At 39.5% G+C, this 20785-nt stretch overlaps 2 protein-coding genes across 5 annotated transcripts in view; one reads left to right on the forward strand and one right to left on the reverse strand.

The window, feature by feature from the left end:
- Positions 1-20785, forward strand: part of LOC133635401 (EEIG family member 2-like) — an 86670-nt gene that overhangs the window by 38116 nt on the left and 27769 nt on the right. Inside the window, exons 7-8 of one of the 2 annotated variants that reach the window (XM_062028571.1) lie at positions 5426-5506; positions 9460-9558. In XM_062028571.1, the coding sequence (XP_061884555.1) occupies positions 5426-5506; positions 9460-9558 (180 nt within the window). The remainder of the gene's footprint in view (positions 1-5425; positions 5507-9459; positions 9559-20785) is intronic. The other variant, XM_062028572.1, reaches the window with a different exon arrangement.
- henmt1 (HEN methyltransferase 1) overlaps positions 1-20785 on the reverse strand; it is an 84972-nt gene that overhangs the window by 16615 nt on the left and 47572 nt on the right. The gene's annotated exons all lie outside the window — the stretch shown is intronic.

Raw genomic sequence — 20785 nt, forward strand, 5'->3', positions numbered from 1 at the left:
GTTGTTATATTCCCTAGCTCATAACATCTTTCCCCCTATAAAGAAATAATGTTAACTCAATAAAGTGTATTTCTTTTTTTTTAGCTTTAACTTTTAATTGTTTAGCATTGTAACCACATTTGCAAACAACTTTTCTCTTCATAGAATTTTCTTTCAATAAAGAAATAAAGTGCAAAAATGTCAAAGCATCATAACAAACAGTTATGTCAAATAGCAGCAGAAGTGCACTTTTTGGAGAGCTGTATTATTTTCAGTTTTGTGCCCAAGGGACTGATTTTATTTAACACTATATTATTATTTATACACCTATAGTGATCACAGAGACAGCTTGTTTTTGTGTTACTGTATATATTTGTTTTTCTGAAAAATCCCACTTAATATACTTCGGGTAACAACAGTCAATATTTATTTATTTTATTTTATTTTTTTTAGGGGGGTAACAGTCAATATTTATTTATTTATTAGATTTTATTTTTTTCTTATATAATAAAGTGAGCTTTTGTTAAACCAAATATTGTGTGTTTTTTTCCATATACAACAACCTATCTGGACTCGATAAGAGAATCGATAAGGAATCGGTTCGATAAGAGGATTCGATAATAGGCTTGAACTCAATAGTTTCTTATCAAACATCATCCCTATTCTACTGAAAATGTGAGCAAATGTGCTGGGTCAAAAGTATACATACAGCAATGTTAATATTTGCTTACATGTCCCTTGGCAAGTTTACCTGCAATAAGGCGCTTTTGGTAGCCATCCACAAGCTTCTGCTGGAATGTTTGACCACTCCTCTTGACAAAATTGGTGCAGTTCAGCTAAATGTGTTGGTTTTCTGACATGGACTTGTTTCTTCAGCATTGTCCACGCGTTTAAGTCAGGACTTTGGGAAGGCCATTCTAAAACCTTCATTCTAGCCTGATTTAGCCATTCCTTTACCACTTTTGAGGTGTGTTTGGGGTCATTGTCCTGTTGGAACACCCAACTGCGCCCAAGACCCAACCTCCGGGCTGATGATTTCAGGTTGTCCTGAAGAATTTGGAGGTAATCCTCCTTTTTCATTGTCCCATTTACTCTCTGTAAAGCACCAGTTTCATTGGCAGCAAAACAGGCCCAGAGCATAATATTACCACCACCATGCTTGACGGTAGGGATGGTGTTCATGGGATTAAAGGCCTCACCTTTTCTCCTCCAAACATATTGCTGGGTATTGTGGCAAGACAGCTCCATTTTTGTTTCATCTGACATCATATGGACAAAGATAAGACCTTCTGGAGGAAAGTTCTGTGGTCAGATGAAACAAAAATGTAGCTGTTTGGCCACAATACCCAGCAATATGTTTGGAGGAGAAAAGGTGAGGCCTTTAATCCCAGGAACACCATGCCTACCGTCAAGCATGGTGGTGGTAGTATTATGCTCTGGGCCTGTTTTGCTGCCAATGGAACTGGTGCTTTACAGAGAGTAAATGGGACAATGAAAAAGGAGGATTACCTCCAAATTCTTCAGGACAAGCTAAAATCATCAGCCCGGAGGTTGGGTCTTGGGCGCAGTTGGGTGTTCCAACAGGACAATGACCCCAAACACACCTCAAAAGTGGTAAAGGAATGGCTAAATCAGGCTAGAATGAAGGTTTTAGAATGGCCTTCCCAAAGTCCTGATTTTAACATGTGGACAATGCTGAAGAAACAAGTCCATGTCAGAAAACCAACACATTTAGCTGAACTGCACCAATTTTGTCAAGAGGAGTGGTCAAAAATTCCAGCAGAAGCTTGTGGATGGCTACCAAAAGTGCCTTATTGCAGGTAAACTTGCCAAGGGACATGTAAGCAAATATTAACATTGCTGTATGTATACTTTTGACCCAGCACATTTGCTCACATTTTCAGTAGACCCATAATAAATTCATAAAAGAAGCAAACTTCATGAATGTTTTTTGTGACCAACAAGTATGTGCTCCAATCACAAAAAAATAAGAGTTGTAGAAATGATTGGAAACTCCAGACAGCCATGACATGATGTTCTTTACAAGTGTATGTACACTTTTGACCACCACTGTGTATACCAGATCAATGTTTAGACATGTATTATTAGTCATGCAATTTTTACTCCTTATCCTGTTGTGGGTCACAAGTAGGGATGGGTGTCGTTTACATTTGAACTCATACCGTCGCCAAATTACGGTACAAAAAACCCCCCAAAAAACATTAATTTTGTTTAAAAACAATGCTTTTTTAATGGAATTTTGTGACATGTAATTAATTTAAAGAGAATAATTTAAAGATTGTAAAAAAATCCACAAGTAAGCAAAACCAGCAGCAAGACAAAATACAGAATGTGCAAAAAAACAAAACAAAAAAATCACCTGCTTGTTTTATGTTGAGATTTTATACTTAGGGAAATGTTAAAGGCCTACTGAAATGACATTTTTTTATTGAAACGGGGATAGCAGATCCATTCTGTGTGTCATACTTGATCATTTCGCGATATTGCCATATTTTTGCTGAAAGGATTTAGTAGAGAACATCGACGATAAAGTTCGCAACTTTTGGTCGCTGATAAAAAAAAGCCTTGCATGTACCGGAAGTAGCGTGACGTGACGTCACAGGTTGAAAGGCTCCTCACATTTTCCCATTGTTTACACCAGCAGCGAGAGCGATTCGGACCAAGAAAGCGACGATTACCCCAATAATTTGAGACAGGATGAAAGATTCGTGGATGAGGAACGTGAGAGTGAAGGACTAGAGTGCAGTGCAGGAAGCATCTTTTTTCGCTCTGACAGTAACTTAGGTACAAGCTGGCTCATTGGATTCCACACTCTCTCCTTTTTCTATTGTGGATCACGGATTTGTATTTTAAACGAAATAAACTAAAAGAAAGAAAGAAAGAAAGAAACCACTTCGGATACTATATCCTCTTGAAAATGAGAGTTGAGAACGCGAAATGGACATTTACAGTGACTTTTATCTCCACGACAATACATAGCTAAAGTAGTAGCACTTTAGCTTCGGAGCTAACGTGATAGCATCGTGCTTAACTGCAGATAGAAACAAAATAAATAAACCCCTGACTGGAAGGATGGACAGAAAATCAACAATACTATTAAACCATGAACATGTAACTACACGGTTAATGCTTTCCAGCCTGGCGAAGCTTAACAATGCTGTTGCTAACGACGCCATTGAAGCTAACTTAGCAACGGGACCTCACAGAGCTATGCTAAAAACATTAGCTATCCACCTACGCCAGCCAGCCCTCATCTGCTCATCAACACCCGTGCTCACCTGCGTTCCAGCGATCGACGGAGCGACGAAGGACTTCACCCGATCACAGATGCGGTCGGTGGCTAGCGTCGGCTAGCGCGTCTGCTATAACAACTCAAAGTCCTGGTTGTGTTGCTACAGCCAGCCGCTAATACACCGATCCCACCTACAGCTTTCTTCTTTGCAGTCTTCATTGTTCATTAAACAAATTGCAAAAGATTCACCAACACAGATGTCCAGAATACTGTGGAATTTTGAGATAAAAACCAAGCTTTTTGTATTGGATTCAATGTGTCCGCATACTTCCATTTCAAAGATTGACGTCACGCGCATACGTCATCATACATAGACGTTTTCAACCGGAAGTTTAGCGGGAAATTTAAAATGTCACTTTATAAGTTAACCCGGCTGTATTGGCATGTGTTGCAATGTTAAGATTTCATCATTGATATATAAACTATCAGACTGCGTGGTCGGTAGTAGTGGCTTTCAGTAGGCCTTTAAATTATGTAAAAATGTAAAACACTTTTTTTTTTAAATAAGTAGAAAATTGGCAAATATTGACCTGTAGTCTAATCTAACATAGGACAATGTACTGCTACATTGTAAGTGTAGCAAAGGAACAGAGGTCATTCTGCTGAATGACTGAAAGAGTCATTTACTCTTGACTCATGCAACGACCGGAAAGAAACCTGACACACACACTGGAAGGTAGAGGATAACGTGCAGATTTCAGTGACATAAAACCGTTATTAAAGTAGCATTTAGTCCCCAAGCATGCTTTGCAATCTACTTTAAATGAAGAAAGTCTGTCACTGAAGGTCTAGTGAGTGACTGGCCTGACCACAGAGATTGTGTGAATGCTTGTCTGCTTCTGTGATTGACTGCCAAGCAATCCACTCTAAAGCCTAGTCCGCCTTTCACCCAGCTCGAGCTTCCTGTGACCCTGAACACAATAAGTGGTAGAAAAGGGACTGCTGATAAAAGTCACGGTCCAGTTAGAGCGAGCGGGATGCAAGACGGAGCATCATTCAGAATTATTCTGGGCTCTGGTGACAACTCTTACCTACAATAGTTCCAGCAGTTACATTTTATTAGTGCTCATGAAAGAAAAAAAAAACCATTACTTCTCGCTTGCTGACTCTTCCAGAACATTGACTCAAGTGAACGTCACCAAGACTTGAGAGCAAATAGATTAAAGTCTGTTCCATATATAATGACAAATGACTTTTTTCATTGTGTGCGCAAGGGCTGCACAATTTTGGCCAAAAATAGAATCTCAATCTTTTTCTCTGGAAACTTGATTTTCACTGGTTCTTTTTATAATTAACTTCTTAAAGGCCTACTGAAATGAAATGTTCTTATTTAAACGGGGATAGCAGATCCATGCTATGTGTCATACTTGATCATTTCGCGATATTGCCATATTTTTGCTGAAAGGATTTAGTAGAGAACATCGACGATAAAGTTTTGGTCGCTGATAAAAAAAAGCCTTGCCTGTACCGGAAGTAGCGTGACGTCACAGGTTGAAAGGCTCCTCACATTTGCACATTGTTTACACCAGCAGCGAGAGCGATTCGGACCGAGAAAGCGACGATTACCCCATTAATTTGAGCCAGGATGAAAGATTCGTGGATGAGGAACGGGAGAGTGAAGGACTAGAGTGCAGTGCAGGACGTATCTTTTTTCGCTCTGACCGTAACTTAGGTACAAGCTGGCTCATTGGATTCCACACTCTCTCCTTTTTCTATTGTGGATCACGGATTTGTACTTTAAACCACCTCGGATACTATATCCTCTTGAAAATGAGAGTGGAGAACGTGAAATGGACATTCACAGTGACTTTTATCTCCACTACAATACATCGGTGAAGCACTTTAGCTACGGAGCTAACGTGATAGCATCGGGCTTAACTGCTTATAGAAACAGACGAAATAAGCCCCTGACTGGAAGGATAGACAGAAGATCAACAATACTATTAAACCATGGACATGTAACTACACGGTTAATGCTTTCCAGCCTAGCGAAGCCTAGCAATGCTGTTGCTAACGACGCCATTGAAGCTAACTTAGCTATGGGACCTCAACAGAGCTATGCTAAAAACATTAGCTCTTCACCTACGCCAGCCCTCATCTGCTCATCAACACCCGTGCTCACCTGCGTTCCAGCGATCGACGGCGCGACGAAGGACTTCACCCGATCATCGATGCGGTCGGCGGCCCGGAGACGGAGGAAGTCAACCCAGACAGGTGAGGACAGGTGAGGACAGCGGAGCGGCGGCGTTGTAGCTTTCGACGACACCCCGGCCGCCATCAGAGTCGGCAAGAAACATATATTTCCCCAAAGTTACGTACGTGACATGCACATATCGCCACGCACGTACGGGCAAGCGATCAAATGTTTGGAAGCCAAAGCTGTACTCACGGTAGCGTGTCTGCTATCCAACTCAAAGTCCTCCTGGTTGTGTTGCTGCAGCCAGCCGCTAATACACCGATCCCACCTACAGCCTTCTTCTTTGCAGTCTCCATTGTTAATTGAACAATTTGCAAAAGATTCACCAATCCAGATGTCCAGAATACTGTGGAATTTTGCGATGAAAACAGAGCTGTTTGTATTGGGATACAATGTGTCCCAATACTTCCGCTTCAACCATTGATGTCACGCGCATACATCATCATACATAGACGTTTTCAGCCGGAAGTTTCCCGGGAAATTTAAAATGTCACTTTATAAGTTAACCCGGCCGTATTGGCACGTGTTGCAATGTTAAGATTTCATCATTGATATATAAACTATCAGACTGCGTGGTCGCTAGTAGTGGCTTTCAGTAGGCCTTGAAGGCTCAAGCTGTTTGTTTACATGCTGTTTTTTATTTCTCTTTGCTATTTGGGCTTATTGGACCCTAATTAGAATAAAAACTAAGAATCATATTTTGATATGATGTACTTAGTCCATAAGTAACAAACATGTACTTCATGTTTAGTGACATGCTAATTCTTATTTTTACACTTTTTTCCCCCAAATTCCATTGTATGTTATACTCTTCTGACACCACCAGATGAATACAGTCTATTATACAGCATTATTCACGTGTGAATAACATAAATACAGTCTATTATACAGAATTATTCACATGTGAATAATATAGTCTATAATACAGCATTATTCATATGTGAATAACATAAATACAGTCTAATATACAGCATTATTCACATGTGAATAACATAAATACAGTCTATTATACAGCATTATTCACATGTGAATAACATAAATACAGTCTATTATACAGCATTATTCACATGTGAATAACATAAATACAGTCTATTATACATCATTATTCACATGTGAATAACATAAATACAGTCTATTATATAGAATTATTCACATGTGAATAATATAGTCTATAATACAGCATTATTCATATGTGAATAACATAAATACAGTCTAATATACAGCATTATTCACATGTGAATAACATAAATACAGTCTATTATACAGCATTATTCACATGTGAATAACATAAATACAGTCTATTATACAGCATTATTCACATGTGAATAACATAAATACAGTATTATACAGCATTATTCACATGTGAATAATATAAATACAGTATTATACAACATTATTCACATGTGAATAACATAAATACAGTCTATTATACAGCATTATTCACATGTGAATAACATAAATACAGTCTATTATACAGCATTATTCACATGTGAATAACAAATCCAGCCTATTATACAGCATTATTTACATGTGAATAATATAAATACAGTATATTATACAGCATTATTCACATGTGAATAATATAAATACAGTCTATTATACAGCATTATTCACATGCGAATAACAAATACAGTCTATTATACAGCATTATTCACATGTGAATAATATAAATACAGTCTATTGTACAGCATTATTCACATGTGAATAATATAAATACATTATACATTTACAGTACATGTACAGTTTAAAGGATTATATGCATTATACGGTCTGATGGCTGTCGGTATGAAGGACTTCATGAATGTTTTGTGTGACCAACAAGTATGTGCTCCAATCACTCTATCACAAAAAAATAAGAGTTGTAGAAAGTATTGGAAAATCAGGACAGCCGTGACATTATGTTCTTTACAAGTGTATGTAAACTTTTGACCACGACTGTACATGTAGACTAGTGCTGTTGTATGTAGTCTTTGAGCATGAACTGATGAAGCATGCTCTGATCAGAGGTAAATACTGTATGTCATCTAAGACCACCTGAACAATCCAGTTGCGATTGATTCAGTGCCCTAAGAATCAATGACCTGGATGAAGGAGAACATTTAGAGGCATATATTCTACAAGCATGTAATTGTATCTAAAATAAAGAAAATACTCCTTTAGTTAGTGCATTCTGAATGTAATGCAGCTCTTTTATGTATAATTGAAACAAACTCTCCCTTGGATTAGCTACAATATGCTCTGACACTGTAGCCTCTCACATGGCTAAAAATAGGACGGTGTGTAAGTAAGTACGTTTATGGGGGCTGTAGATAATGCTCTTTACCCATCATTTTCAATGTTCTAGTATTAATTGCTAAGCACATTTGGGCTTTGTTTTGTCAGACTGGGATTGTCAGCTTTGAGCATTTTTTGAGAAGAAACCACACGTTATTTGGTAGTGAAGATGTGATATCTCGGTCTGTGTATACCAATAAATGGGAACATTTTTTGTGATCGTCAGGTCTTGTAATTTTCTATTGACACTTTATTTACCCAGGAAAGTCCCATTGAGATGAAGAATCTCTTTTTGATTGTACCTTGGATATGTTGTCCAGAAACTGGTGGAACATTCAGTAATGCATAATGAAGCCAACAGTAAGCACACTCATTTGTCATATTGTCACACAGAAGATGCCTTGTGATGAAACAAAAATTGACTGTTTGACCACAATACCCAGCAACATGTTTGGAGGAGAAAAAGTAAGGCCTTTAATCCCAGGAACACCATACCTACCGTCAAGCATGGTGGTGGTAGTATTATGCTCTGGGCCTGTTTTGCTGCCAATGGAACTGGTGCTTTACAGAGAGGAAATGGGACAATGAAAAAGGAGGATTACCTCCAAATTCTTCAGGACAAGCTAAAATCATCAGCCCGGAGGTTGGGTCTTGGGCGCAGTTGGGTGTTCCAACAGGACAATGACCCCAAACACACCTCAAACGTGGTAAAGGAATGGCTAAATCAGGCTAGAATGAAGGTTTTAGAATGGCCTTCCCAAAGTCCTGACTTAAACGTGTGGACAATGCTGAAGAAACAAGTCCATGTCAGAATACCAACACATTTAGCTGAACTGCACCAATTTTGTCAAGAGGAGTGGTCAGAAATTCCAGCAGAAGCTTGTGGATGGCTACCAAAAGTGCCTTAGGGACATGTAAGCAAATATTAACATTGCTGTATGTATACTTTTGACCATGACTGTATCAGTATATATTATATACTGTATATATAATATGTAAATATTACATATGTTATATTTGATATTGCTACTATGGTACATTTTTAGTCTACTTTATACCTGCATTATCCTTCCCATTCTTTGTAACTGAGCTACTGTGTGGAACAATTTCCCTTGTGGATCATTCAAGTTTGTCTAAGTCTAAGTACACCAGGTTTGTGTGCCTAAGCAAGCTTGTTGCATGATGAAAAAGAGGACCTAAAATGGAACTTTGAGGAACACTACTAGTATAATTGAAGAAGCTGAACAAATGACTGCAGACTGCATTTGAAGTAAACAAGCTACAGCAACACCTTAGTTAAATAAATCACATTACAGAAAAAATGTAACTGCCAAAAATAGGAGAACCGATTGAAGAACAACTGTTATGTAAATCAGAAGTTTGGACCTCAGTGTTTGCCAATATGTTTACAGTGGTCCAAGTTCCTCTATAAACATGAAAACTCTAGTGTTTTTAGGAATTTGCTGCAAAAATGTTTGTCTTCCAAGTTTTGAAGTAAATCTGGGGGCGGGTATGCTGTCATTCCTGGGTAGGATTCTGGCCTCCAGGCCACTAGTTGAATAGCCCTGGAGTTCAGGAATATATTCATTTAAAAATGGATCATGGTGCTGTGATGTTGTTGCACCAAACACATACACAGACTTAACAGGATCTCATATGTTGGATTTTTCTTTCTTTAAAAAAAAAATGACAACAGAGAGTCGAGAAGTCAAGTGTCCTGTGGCGTCTGAAGATCTCGGCGGCTGCGGCCACTCACGGACTTCCAGCTACGCCAGCCAACAGTCCAAACTCTCAGGTAATGTCATTCTGTTGTGACACCAACGTTATCTAATCATTTTAATTCAGACGGAGGACACAATACTGTAACTCAGTGTTTTTCAACCACACCGTCTGGTGTGCCGTGGGAGATGATGTCATTTCACCTGTTTGGGTTCAAAATACTTTTTTGCAAAGCAGTAATTATAGTCTGCAAATGATGTGTTGTTGTTGTCTAGAGCTCGGCAGAGTAACCGTGTAATACTCTTCCATATCAGTAGGTGGCAGCAGGTAGCTAATTGCTTTGTAGATGTCGGAAACAGCGGTAGGCAGGGTGCAGGTAAAAAGGTGTCTAATGCTTAAACCAAAAATAAACAAAAGGTGAGTGCCCCTAAGATAAGGCATTGAAGCTTAGGGAAAGCTATGCAGAACAAAACTAAAACTGAACTGGCTACAAAGTAAACAAAAACAGAATGCTGGACGACAGCAAAGACTTACTGTGGAGCAAAGATGGCGTCCACAATGTACATCCGAACATGACATGACAATCGACAATGTCCCCACAATGAAGGATAAAAACTGGAGATGTCTGATAATATCGGACTGCCGATATTATCGGCCGATAAATTCTTTAAAATGTAATATCGGAAATTATCGGTATCGGTTTCAAAAAGTAAAATGTATGACTTTTTAAAACGCCGCTGTGTACACGGACGTAGGGAGAAGTACAGAGCGCCAATAAACCTTAAAGGCACTGCCTTTGCGTGCCGGCCCAGTCACATAATATCTACGGCTTTTCACACACACAAGTGAATGCAATCCATACTTGGTCAACAGCCATACAGGTCACACTGAGGGTGCCCGTATAAACAACTTTAACACTGTTACAAATATGCGCCACTGTGAACCCACACCAAACAAGAATGACAAACACATTTGTCACCGTAACACAACATGAACACAACAGAACAAATACCCAGAACCCCTTGCAGCACTAACTCTTCCGGGACGCTACAATATACACCCCCCGCTACCCCGCCCACATCAACCTCCTCATGCTGTCTCAGGGAGAGCATGTCCCAAATTCCAAGCTGCTGTTTTGAGGCATGTTAAAAAAAAATAATGCACTTTGTGACTTCAATAATAAATATGGCAGTGCCATGTTGGCATTTTCTTCCATAACTTGAGTTGATTTATTTTGGAAAACCTTGTTACATTGTTTAATGCATCCAGCGGGGCATCACAACAAAATTAGGCATAATAATGTGTTCATTCCACGACTGTATATATCGGTATCGGTTGATATCGGAATCGGTAATTAAGAATTGGACAATATCGGATATCGGCAAAAAAGCCATTATCGGACATCTCTAATAAAAACAACTGAAATATTCTTGATTGCTAAAACAAAGTAGATGTGGGAAATATCGCTCAAAGGAAGACATGAAACTGCTACAGGAAAATACCAAAAAAAGAGAAAAAGCCACCAAAATAGGAGCGCAAGACAAGAAGTAAAACACTACACACAGGAAAACAGCAAAAAACTCCAAATAAGTCAGGGTGTGATGTGACAGGTGGTGACAGTACACCTACTTTGAGACAAGAGCTATAGTGATGCATGCTTGGTTATGCTTTAAAGTCATACCCAACAATTGCGACTTAACGACTTTTTACTGTCAACTGAGTTTAGTTTCTTTAATGATGTCTGCTGGAGGTGTGCCTCCGCATTTTGTCAACGCAAAAATTGTACCTTGGCTCAAAAAAGGTTTAAAAACGGGGCAGTAACTTGATCTTTTGAAATTAGAATGAATGGTTTTCTTCCAACGTGAGGATCAGGTTTCAGTCGTAGGCGCATAAGGAGAGGGTGTAATAAAACAAGAGGAAGCAGAGAGTGAATCACTAGCACTATCAGCCTTCTAATTTGAAACCTGGAAACGGTTTTTCCTGCCATATTTGACTCTTGATGGATCGTGCATGTGTGTGCAACTCAAAATGTTGTAACTGATGTCCACAAATGTCTCGGACTTCAAATTGCATCAGCATGAATGTGTCACTTGCCAAATCACAAAATGGAACAAAAGATCCTACATTCCAAATGAAAATAAATTGGATTACTGATTATGCACATGTCCATTTTGGATACAATTGCCAAAGTACTAATGTTACATCGCAATCGACTTGAAATCAGCCGCAGACTTGGCAAGTCGAGACCGTGTCCCGTTATAAAAAGGCTAATTACATTGAAAGTAGCCACATGCTTCAGCTTTCTATGGTCTGACCACTCAGTGCTTCTTTCTTATGTTTGGATTGAACCGCAGACCGACTGTCAGCCTCTCATTGCCTTGTCTGTGAGAACTGAACGAAGGCTGAAATAAAAAATAAAAAAAATAAATTGTCGTGTCAGGAAGAAAAAGATCGACCAAAACTGACTCGAGGAAGTTAGTGCTGGACCGCGATTGAAAAGATCGTCGCTACAATGATGTGTAAACTTTAGAAAAGGCGGGTGACTGATTACACCCAATATAAATTTGTCATTGACAACAAAATGTGTTTGTACAGCAGCCTGCTCGCATGATCCAGATTACAGTTTTACACGAACCCCCTCATCTCCCACCCATGCGCCAGAATACCACAAAGTATACCAAGGACTTTGACTCTCGTTTTGTTTCTCAATATATTAATAAAACACAGGATAGTGTTGCGTCGGACCAGTCAGTGGCCTGAGATCGGTAGATCATGAGTTCAAACCCCGGCCGAGTCATACCAAAGACTATAAAAATGGGATGCATTACCTCCCTGCTTGGCACTCAGCATCAAGGGTTGGAATTGGGGGTTAAATCACCAAAAATGATTCCTCCCAGGGGGTGAACAAGGGGATGGTTCAAATGCAGAGGACAAATTTCACCACACCTGGTGTGTGTGTGTGACAATCATTGGTACTTTAAATTTAACTTATCTTTCTCTCAGGGAATAAAATACACTGGTCAATCCCAAATTCTTTCGGATGACATATGTTGGGTAAGAAGGACCACCAAGACAGAATCGCAATATTACCAAGTTTTACTTCTGTTTTGGAAACTTTGTGTACGTAATTAGCAACTATAATTATCTGGTATGCTTAAATGTGCTGTTTTAGCTAAGCTGTTGTGTAGCTGCTAGCTCCTCGTAGCCTACAGCGGGGGTGTCCAAAGTGCAGCCCATAGTTATGTTTTTAACAGGAAACGGGGAGTGTTGAAAATATAGCCTCCTCCGGTAGTAGAATAAGCTCTGTTTTGTCCTACTCCATTTTGGACATGTACATAATAAATGATAAATGGGTTATACTTGTATAGCGCTTTTCTACCTTCAAGGTACTCAAATTGCTTTGACAGTAGTTCCACATTCATCCATTCACACACACATTCACACACTACATGGACTACAAGACGTACCATATTGTAACTGTATGCATGTTGGAAATAAACCAATACCATAACTAGAAAAGCACATGGAGAGTGCAGACCTCCACCAAGCCAATAGTAAAGAAACACTTACAAATATTCTGACTGATCCGAATCACCGACAAAATGTAATCACTTATTCCTTATCCTATTTCTGACATGTCTTTAAAAAGGCTGCAAAGGGATAAACTCTTTGCATCAGTCGTCACTTGGGGACATTTGTTTTCCAGCAGAATAATATAAACGTAATGATCATTTGTGTTAGTCAGTACGTGCCCATGCACTAAATTAGTCTAAAAGAAGGCGTCCTACAACCCATGAAAACACATTCATCCGATCGTATTCGGTTTTTGAAAAGACGGACTAACACACCTGGGTCATGAGATTGAAAACCAGGGGCCGTACTTATCAAGCTTCTTAGAATTACTCCTAAGAAGTCTGCTAAGAGTTGACTTAAGAGTAAATAAATTCTTCCCTGAAAGCTGCACTTAAAAGTTAGTTATCAAGCGTCTTACTCACACTTTCAGCGAAGTGTAGGACTGAATCTTAAGTGTCACACTCAGAGCTGAATTACGACATTACTATGTGCCGTAAACGGAATTTTAGGTAACGTCATTTCTGTGTCCATAGAAATGACCAATCACGGAAGGGAATCCCTTGTCTAAGAATAAAGAAATATCTTGGAAATATTTAAGTGGACAATGGGAGTGTATATTTTGACAATAAACTACAAAATAATACAAAACAAACTAGTCCCCGCCGGCACTCACGCTACCGCTCCCTCTCTTCTATCGCCCACACACTCACTGACGTCACTCACCTCACGGCCACACACATACGCTACTGTCATAACATTTTCTTTCCAATTCATTAGTTAGGCAACTAATTTGAAACTGGTGTGGGTGGCTCTATATATACTAGCCCACTGCAGACACATGCAGAAATCAACAAGGAATCGAAAAGTATTAAATCTGTGACAAAAATAATATCCGCTCTGTCTAAACGATACCGTTTGATCAGCTGCTCGTCATAAAAAAAAAAAAAAAACATTGTTCCGTTCCCTGAACGTTCGCGCACGTCTCTCTCGCCTCAGTGTCATCCCCTGCTGGCAACTCCTAACCACTTAAGACACCTCTGAAGGTCTCTTAAATATCGTGGAGAGTAGGAGTGATCCTTAGACTTAACAACGTTGATAAAAAGCTTTTATTCTTAAGTTTGAGAGTAGGACTAAATTTCACAAATTCTCAGGACTTAAGTGTAAAATGGCACTCTAAGAAGCTTGATAAGTACGGCCCCAGAACTCTCGAGTAGATCCTTCGTATCGCGCATGTGCCGGTCTCAACGCACGGGATATGACCCGGGAGCAGATATCATTCAATAAAAACATAGGCAACAAATGTAATCAAGAGGAGACCATTTATCTGTCTCACAAATTAAAAGAACGAAACATTTTGAAGTGCGTGGATGGGAGAAGGAAAGAGAGATTTGTTTAAGAAGGTGGCTTAAGGAAATGGAGAATGCAGGCTTAATTCGGACTCCTGAACAACATACAAATGAGATGGAAGAGAATGAAGCAGGTAAATTACAAGAAAAAGTAAGTGCACACAAACCTCTCCACGCTGCATTTGTGCACCCCAAACTGAAGATAAGCAGTATCTCAGTATTCCACACAACAGGCAAGCTAGTCCAGAATAGCAACATTCATCTGAACAAGATTTTCCTTCAGATTGAAAACTCCTTCCATCAATCCACAGAGCCTGGTGAATGAACTCCGAGACATTCGAAAGTTTTGTTTTCATGATTCTCCGCCCAAACAAACTGTCTGCCGCCGGTATTTCTTTGCTTTGGACCTGCATGGGCTCCGAGACATTCTTGGTAGTGGCGCCATTTAAATAATGACATTTTTGTCCTGTGTTTTATTCAGATTATAACCCTGATCAACAAACCATATGAAAGGATCACAAAGAATATCAAGTTTGATACCAACATCACTAGAGACGTCCAAATCTACAGAAGATGCAAATAAACTCTCATAATCTTTGGGAACAAATCTGTTGTGCAAGAAAATATGAAGGCAATTTAAATTTAAAAAAAAAAGACAAATATTATTATGGCTTCATTGGGAATACAAAAGTGCCCAAATAGTGCGAAACATGCATATTTAACTCAGTGTTGTTTTCGTCAACGACGACGATGACGAAATAATTTCGTTGACGCCACTTTTTTTCATGACGATAACGAGACGGTGACGAGATAAACATGTCTCTCTGATGACGAAAACATGACGAGACGTGTGTGAGTTTTCGTTGACGAGACGAGAACGGACGAAAATGTTAGTGGGTAATCTGTCAGACGTTTAAAGGCCTACTGAAATGATTTTTTTTTATTTAAACGGGAATAGCAGATCCATTCTATGTGTCATACTTGATCATTTCGCGATATTGCCATATTTTTGCTGAAAGGATTTAGTAGAGAAAATCGACGATAAAGTTCGCAACTTTTGCTCGCTGATAAAAAAAAGCCTTGCCTGTACCGGAAGTAGCGTGACGTCACAGGAGCTAGTATTCCTCACAATTCCCCGTTGTTTACAATGGAGCGAGAGAGATTCGGACCGAGAAAGTGATGATTACCCCATTAATTTGAGCGAGGATGAAAGATTCGTAGATGAGGAACGTTACAGTGAAGGACTTGAGAGGCAGCGATGGACGTATCTTTTTTCGCTCTGACCGTAACTTAGGTACAAGCTGGCTCATTGGATTCCACACTCTCTCCTTTTTCTACTGTAGATCACAGATTTGTATTTTAAACCACCTGGGATACTATATCCTCTTGAAAATGAGAGTCGAGAACGCGAAATGGACATTCAGTGCCTTTTATCTCCACGACAATACATCGGCGAAATGCTTTAGCTACGAGCTAACGTGATAGCATCTTGCTTTAACTGCATATAGAAACAAAAGAAATAAACCCCTGACGGGAAGTATAGATAGAAAGTCAACAATACTATTAAACCGTGGACATGTAAATACACGGTTAATGCTTTCCAGGCTGGCGAAGGTTAACAATGCTGTGCTAACGACGCCATTGAAGCTAACTTAGCAACCAGACTGCACAGAGCTATGCTAAAAACATTAGCTCTCCACCTACGCCAGCCAGCCCTCATTTGCTCATCAACATCCGTGCTCACCTGCGTTCCAGCGATCGGCAGAAGGACGAAGGACTTCACCCGATGCGTTTGGCGGCCCGGAGACGTAGGAAGTCAAGGTGAAGTCGGCGGCTAGCGCGGCTAGCGCTCCAACAAAGTCCTCCTGGTTGTGTTGCTGTAGTCCGCTGCTAATACACTGATCCCACCTACAACTGTCTTCTTTGCAGCCTTCATTGTTCATTAAAAAAATTGCAAAAGATGTCCACAATACTGTGGAATTATGAAATGAAAACAGAGCTTTTTGTATAGGATTCTACGGGGTACCATAACTTCCGTTACTCGGACTTCGTCATGCGCATACGTCATCATACCGCGATGTTTCAGCCGGATATTTCCCGGGAATTTTAAAATGTCACTTTATAAGTTAACCCGGCCGTATTGGCATGTGTTGCAATGTTAAGATTTCATCATTGATATATAAACTATCAGACTGCGTGGTCGCTAGTAGTGGCTTTCAGTAGGCCTTTAAAATGCATGACATTTCTGTTTATTGTGTGTGTCAATTAAAACCATGCCCACCAACTGGCGTGCAGCGCACAACGTGCTCAACACGTCAGACTTTTGTTACTCATCAGGCAATGGACCGTGATGGCGGCGGCAGTTTCAACACAGGGGCTCGGTGGTGGCAAACGTAGAGACGACATATGGGTGTATTTTAAATATAACCCAGCAGATAATAAAACAGAGTGTATTGTGAAGGAAGACGGTGACAAATGTGGCCACAAAATATGCAGAAAAAATACGACCAACCTTAAGCGGCACCTTAAGGCTCGCCACAAGGATATTTTTTCGAAGGTAAGTTACAAATGCTGTTAACATAATCGATAAATGTCATAGTAAGCTAATACATTAGTACGTTTTCCACATACTCCTGGCGCAAATGGGCTGCTAACTTCAGGCTAAAGTTAGCTTTTGTTACGCTAACGTCAATTCATTATGTGTGCGTTACTTTAGCAGCATGTTTAGCCATGTTTACATTCAGTGACAGTGTGGTTATCTCTTTGTGAGTACGTTCTGTCAGTACGTAACTTGATATGTTAAACAGGTGGAGTTACTGTTATACGTAGAGTCTGCTAGCTTTAGCCTAAAAGCCACAAGTGACGTTGTGCAGCCCCATTAAGGAATCAGGAATGAATTGATTATTTTATGACATGGTTTGCACAAATGAAAGAGATGTATGATATCTGTTGTAATTGCACTGGCAGACAGGGCCAAGTTGAGCATATGCGTTCCTCATCCATCACTCATATTTTGGGCATGTTTATGTTCATTGTACTTTAACAAATTCTGAGAAATAAAGCCACAATTGCTGGAGTAGGATGTTTTTGTTTTTTGGAGTAATGAACTTTGATTCCACTGTTACCACTTGATCTGTGTGTAATACACCATCCTTGGATCAGAAATTTGCTGTTGGGTGGTAAACCTTATATGTCTAAAACCATTCCTTTATTGTTATTTGTGAAAATAGCAGATCTGCAAGCTTACAATGGGTTGAACTTATAGATCTGCTGCTATTTTCACAACTTATGTGTGACACTGCCCAACAGCAATCTCCAATACTTATTGACCTAAATTAATTTGTTAAAAGACTATACTTATATAATACTTTTTATTCTTTTTTTTTGGACTAAAACTAGACTAAAACCCTTTTGAGTTTTCGTCGACTAAAACTGGACTAAAACTATCACATATAAAAGTGACTAAAACTAATAAGCATTTTAGTCCAAAAGACTAAGACTAAGACTAAATGTAAGATGGTTGTCAAAAACAACATTGATTCAACACATGTTTAAATAATAATAATATACATTCAAATAGACCAGGGGTCGGCAACCCAAAATGTTGAAAGAGCCATATTGGACCAAAAATACAAAAACAAATATGTCTGGAGCCGCAAAAAATTAAAAGCCATATTACATACAGATAGTGTGTCATGAGATATAAATTGAATTAAGATGACTTAAAGGAAACTAAATGACCTCAAATATACCTACAAATGAGGCATAATGCTGCAATATGTACATATAGCTAGCCTAAATAGCATGTTAGTAAGGCTGAAACGACGCGTCGACGTAGTCGACGTCATCGGTTACGTAAATACGTCGACGCCGTTTTTGTGCGTCGACGCGTCGCATAATGACGTCACACTACCGTCATGGCGAAGCGCAAAGCAGACGATCAAAGAAGACGATGCGAGCGGTGCGAGCGAGGGGGGGAAAGCATGCCAATAGTGTGGGAGTATTTCAATAAACGGCCTAATAATGTTGTTGTATGCACACTGTGTCGAGCGGAAATGGCCTATCATAGCAGCACAACGGCTATAAACGAACATTTGAAAAGAAAACCATCAACTAGTCAATCGTCCGCGCGAGCATACGTTGTCATCATTACACAAAAACATGAATGTGTCATTTGTATCTGCTAGGGGTGTAACGGTGCGTGTTTTGTACTGAACCGTTTCGGTACGGGGCTTTCGGTTCGGTACGGGGGTGTACCGAACGAGTTTCTAAGCTAAAGTCTTAACAAGCTGCTTTGCTCCGTCTGCCTCTGTCTCAGCACGCAGCATTGTCCCACCCACACAACCATCTGATTGGTACACACGCAGCATTGTCCCACCCACACAACCATCTGATTGGTACACACGCAGCATTGTCCCACCCACACAACCATCTGATTGGTACACACGCAGCATTGTCCCACCCACACAACCATCTGATTGGTACACACGCAGCATTGTCCCACCCACACAACCATCTGATTGGTACACACGCAGCATTATCAGCCAATCAGCAGTGCGTATTCAGAGCGCATGTAGTCATCGCTTCAGCGTGGAGCAGATAGGTGTTTAGCAGGTGAGCATCAGGCAGCAGACTCTCCCCAAATGATAATAAACACCTCCCAGTCAACTACTAGTAACATCACTATGAGCCCGTTGACCTTCTAGAAACTTAAACTGCAGCTCAGCTCGCTCGCAATCCTGGCTTGAGGTGAAGGCTAATTAGCTCTCAGTTCCAGCCACATCGACCCCTTCTGAGCGCCTATTTTCAGCTGCTGGGAATATTGTAAACAAGAAATAAACCAAAGCATGTAGACATGCTAACCTTTCTTCATTACAACTGTTAGTCACTCACTGGAATGAGTAGAATTGGTTATTGTGTACTGTGTTGGACTGGATGTTTATTTTGCACATTTTAAAAGCAATACTTAATGTTTACAGTGCTCCAGAATATTTAGATTGGCACTTTTTTGTATTGGATGTTTATCTTTATTTTTGCACATTTTAGCAAATAAGCAATACTTTCACTTTTGTTGAAATGTTTACACTGTTGTTACAGAATATTTCGTTTTGCACTTTTTTGTATTGGATGTTTATCTTTATTTTTGTACATTTTAAAGCAAAAAAAGCAATACTTTTACTTTTGAAATGCTTATACTATTGCAGAATATTAAGATTTGCACTGGATGTTGACTTTTATATTTGCACATTAAAAAGCAAATAAGCTACTTTTAATTTTGTTAAATGTTAAAAGTTTTAAATGTTTACATTGTTACAGAATATTTAGTCATGTTGTTGTCAATGTTGACTGAGTGGCCATACTTCTTTTTTTTTGTAAATAAAAGCCATGCCTTTTGAAAAAACGGGCCTACATTTATTTTTTCATCTTCATTTTGAATAAAAAAATAATCGGCAAAAGGAAAAAATAATCTATAGATTAATCGAAAAAATAATCTATAGATTAACCGATTAATCGAAAAAATAATCTATAGATTAATCGATAGAAAAATAATCGTTAGCTGCAGCCTTACATGTTAGCATCGATTAGCTTGCAGTCATGCACTGACCAAATATGTCTGACTAGCACTCCACACAAGTCAATAACATCAACAAAACTCACCTTTGTGCCTTCACGCACAACGTTAAAAGTTTGGTGGACAGAATGAGACAGAAAAAGAAGTGGCATAAAACACGTCCTAGAAAGTCGGAGAAAGTTATACTTGTAAAAAAACTACGGTGAGTTCAAGGACCGCCAAAATTAGTAGGACAAAACGGCGCTCGCCAAATACTCGAATCAGTGAAGCATGTTTAATATAAACAGTGTGCTTTATAACAATTAGGGAGGTTTGCGTCATGTTTGTCCTCCTACGGAAACCATATTAAAACAAAAACTTTTTTTTTTCCTCATCTTTTTCCATTTTTCATACATTTTTAAAAAAGCTCCTGAGAGCCACTAGGGCGGCGCTAAAGAGCCGCATGCGGCTCTAGAGCCGCGGGTTGCCGACTCCTGAAATAGACGAATCATATTGTGATGATCAAAATCACATTTGATAGAATTTGAACTGTGAAATGAAGTCACAGTTGCAAGGGCGCCCTCTTGTGCTCCAAAACTGCACTTCTGCAGAATACACTCAGAGATGGTTAAGTACACAAACATAAGAGTATGTAAACATCACATAAACAACACAAAAATATCACATAAATATAAAGTTAAAGTACCAATGATTGTCACACACACACACTAGGTGTGGCGAAATTATTCTCTGCATTTGACCCATAACCCTTGATCACCCCCCTTGGGAGGTGAGGGGAGCAGTGAGCAGCAGCGGTGGCCGCGCCCGGGAAT

This window comes from Entelurus aequoreus, linkage group LG19 (genome assembly GCF_033978785.1).
Source record: "Entelurus aequoreus isolate RoL-2023_Sb linkage group LG19, RoL_Eaeq_v1.1, whole genome shotgun sequence".
Classification (NCBI taxonomy): Eukaryota; Metazoa; Chordata; class Actinopteri; order Syngnathiformes; family Syngnathidae; genus Entelurus; species Entelurus aequoreus.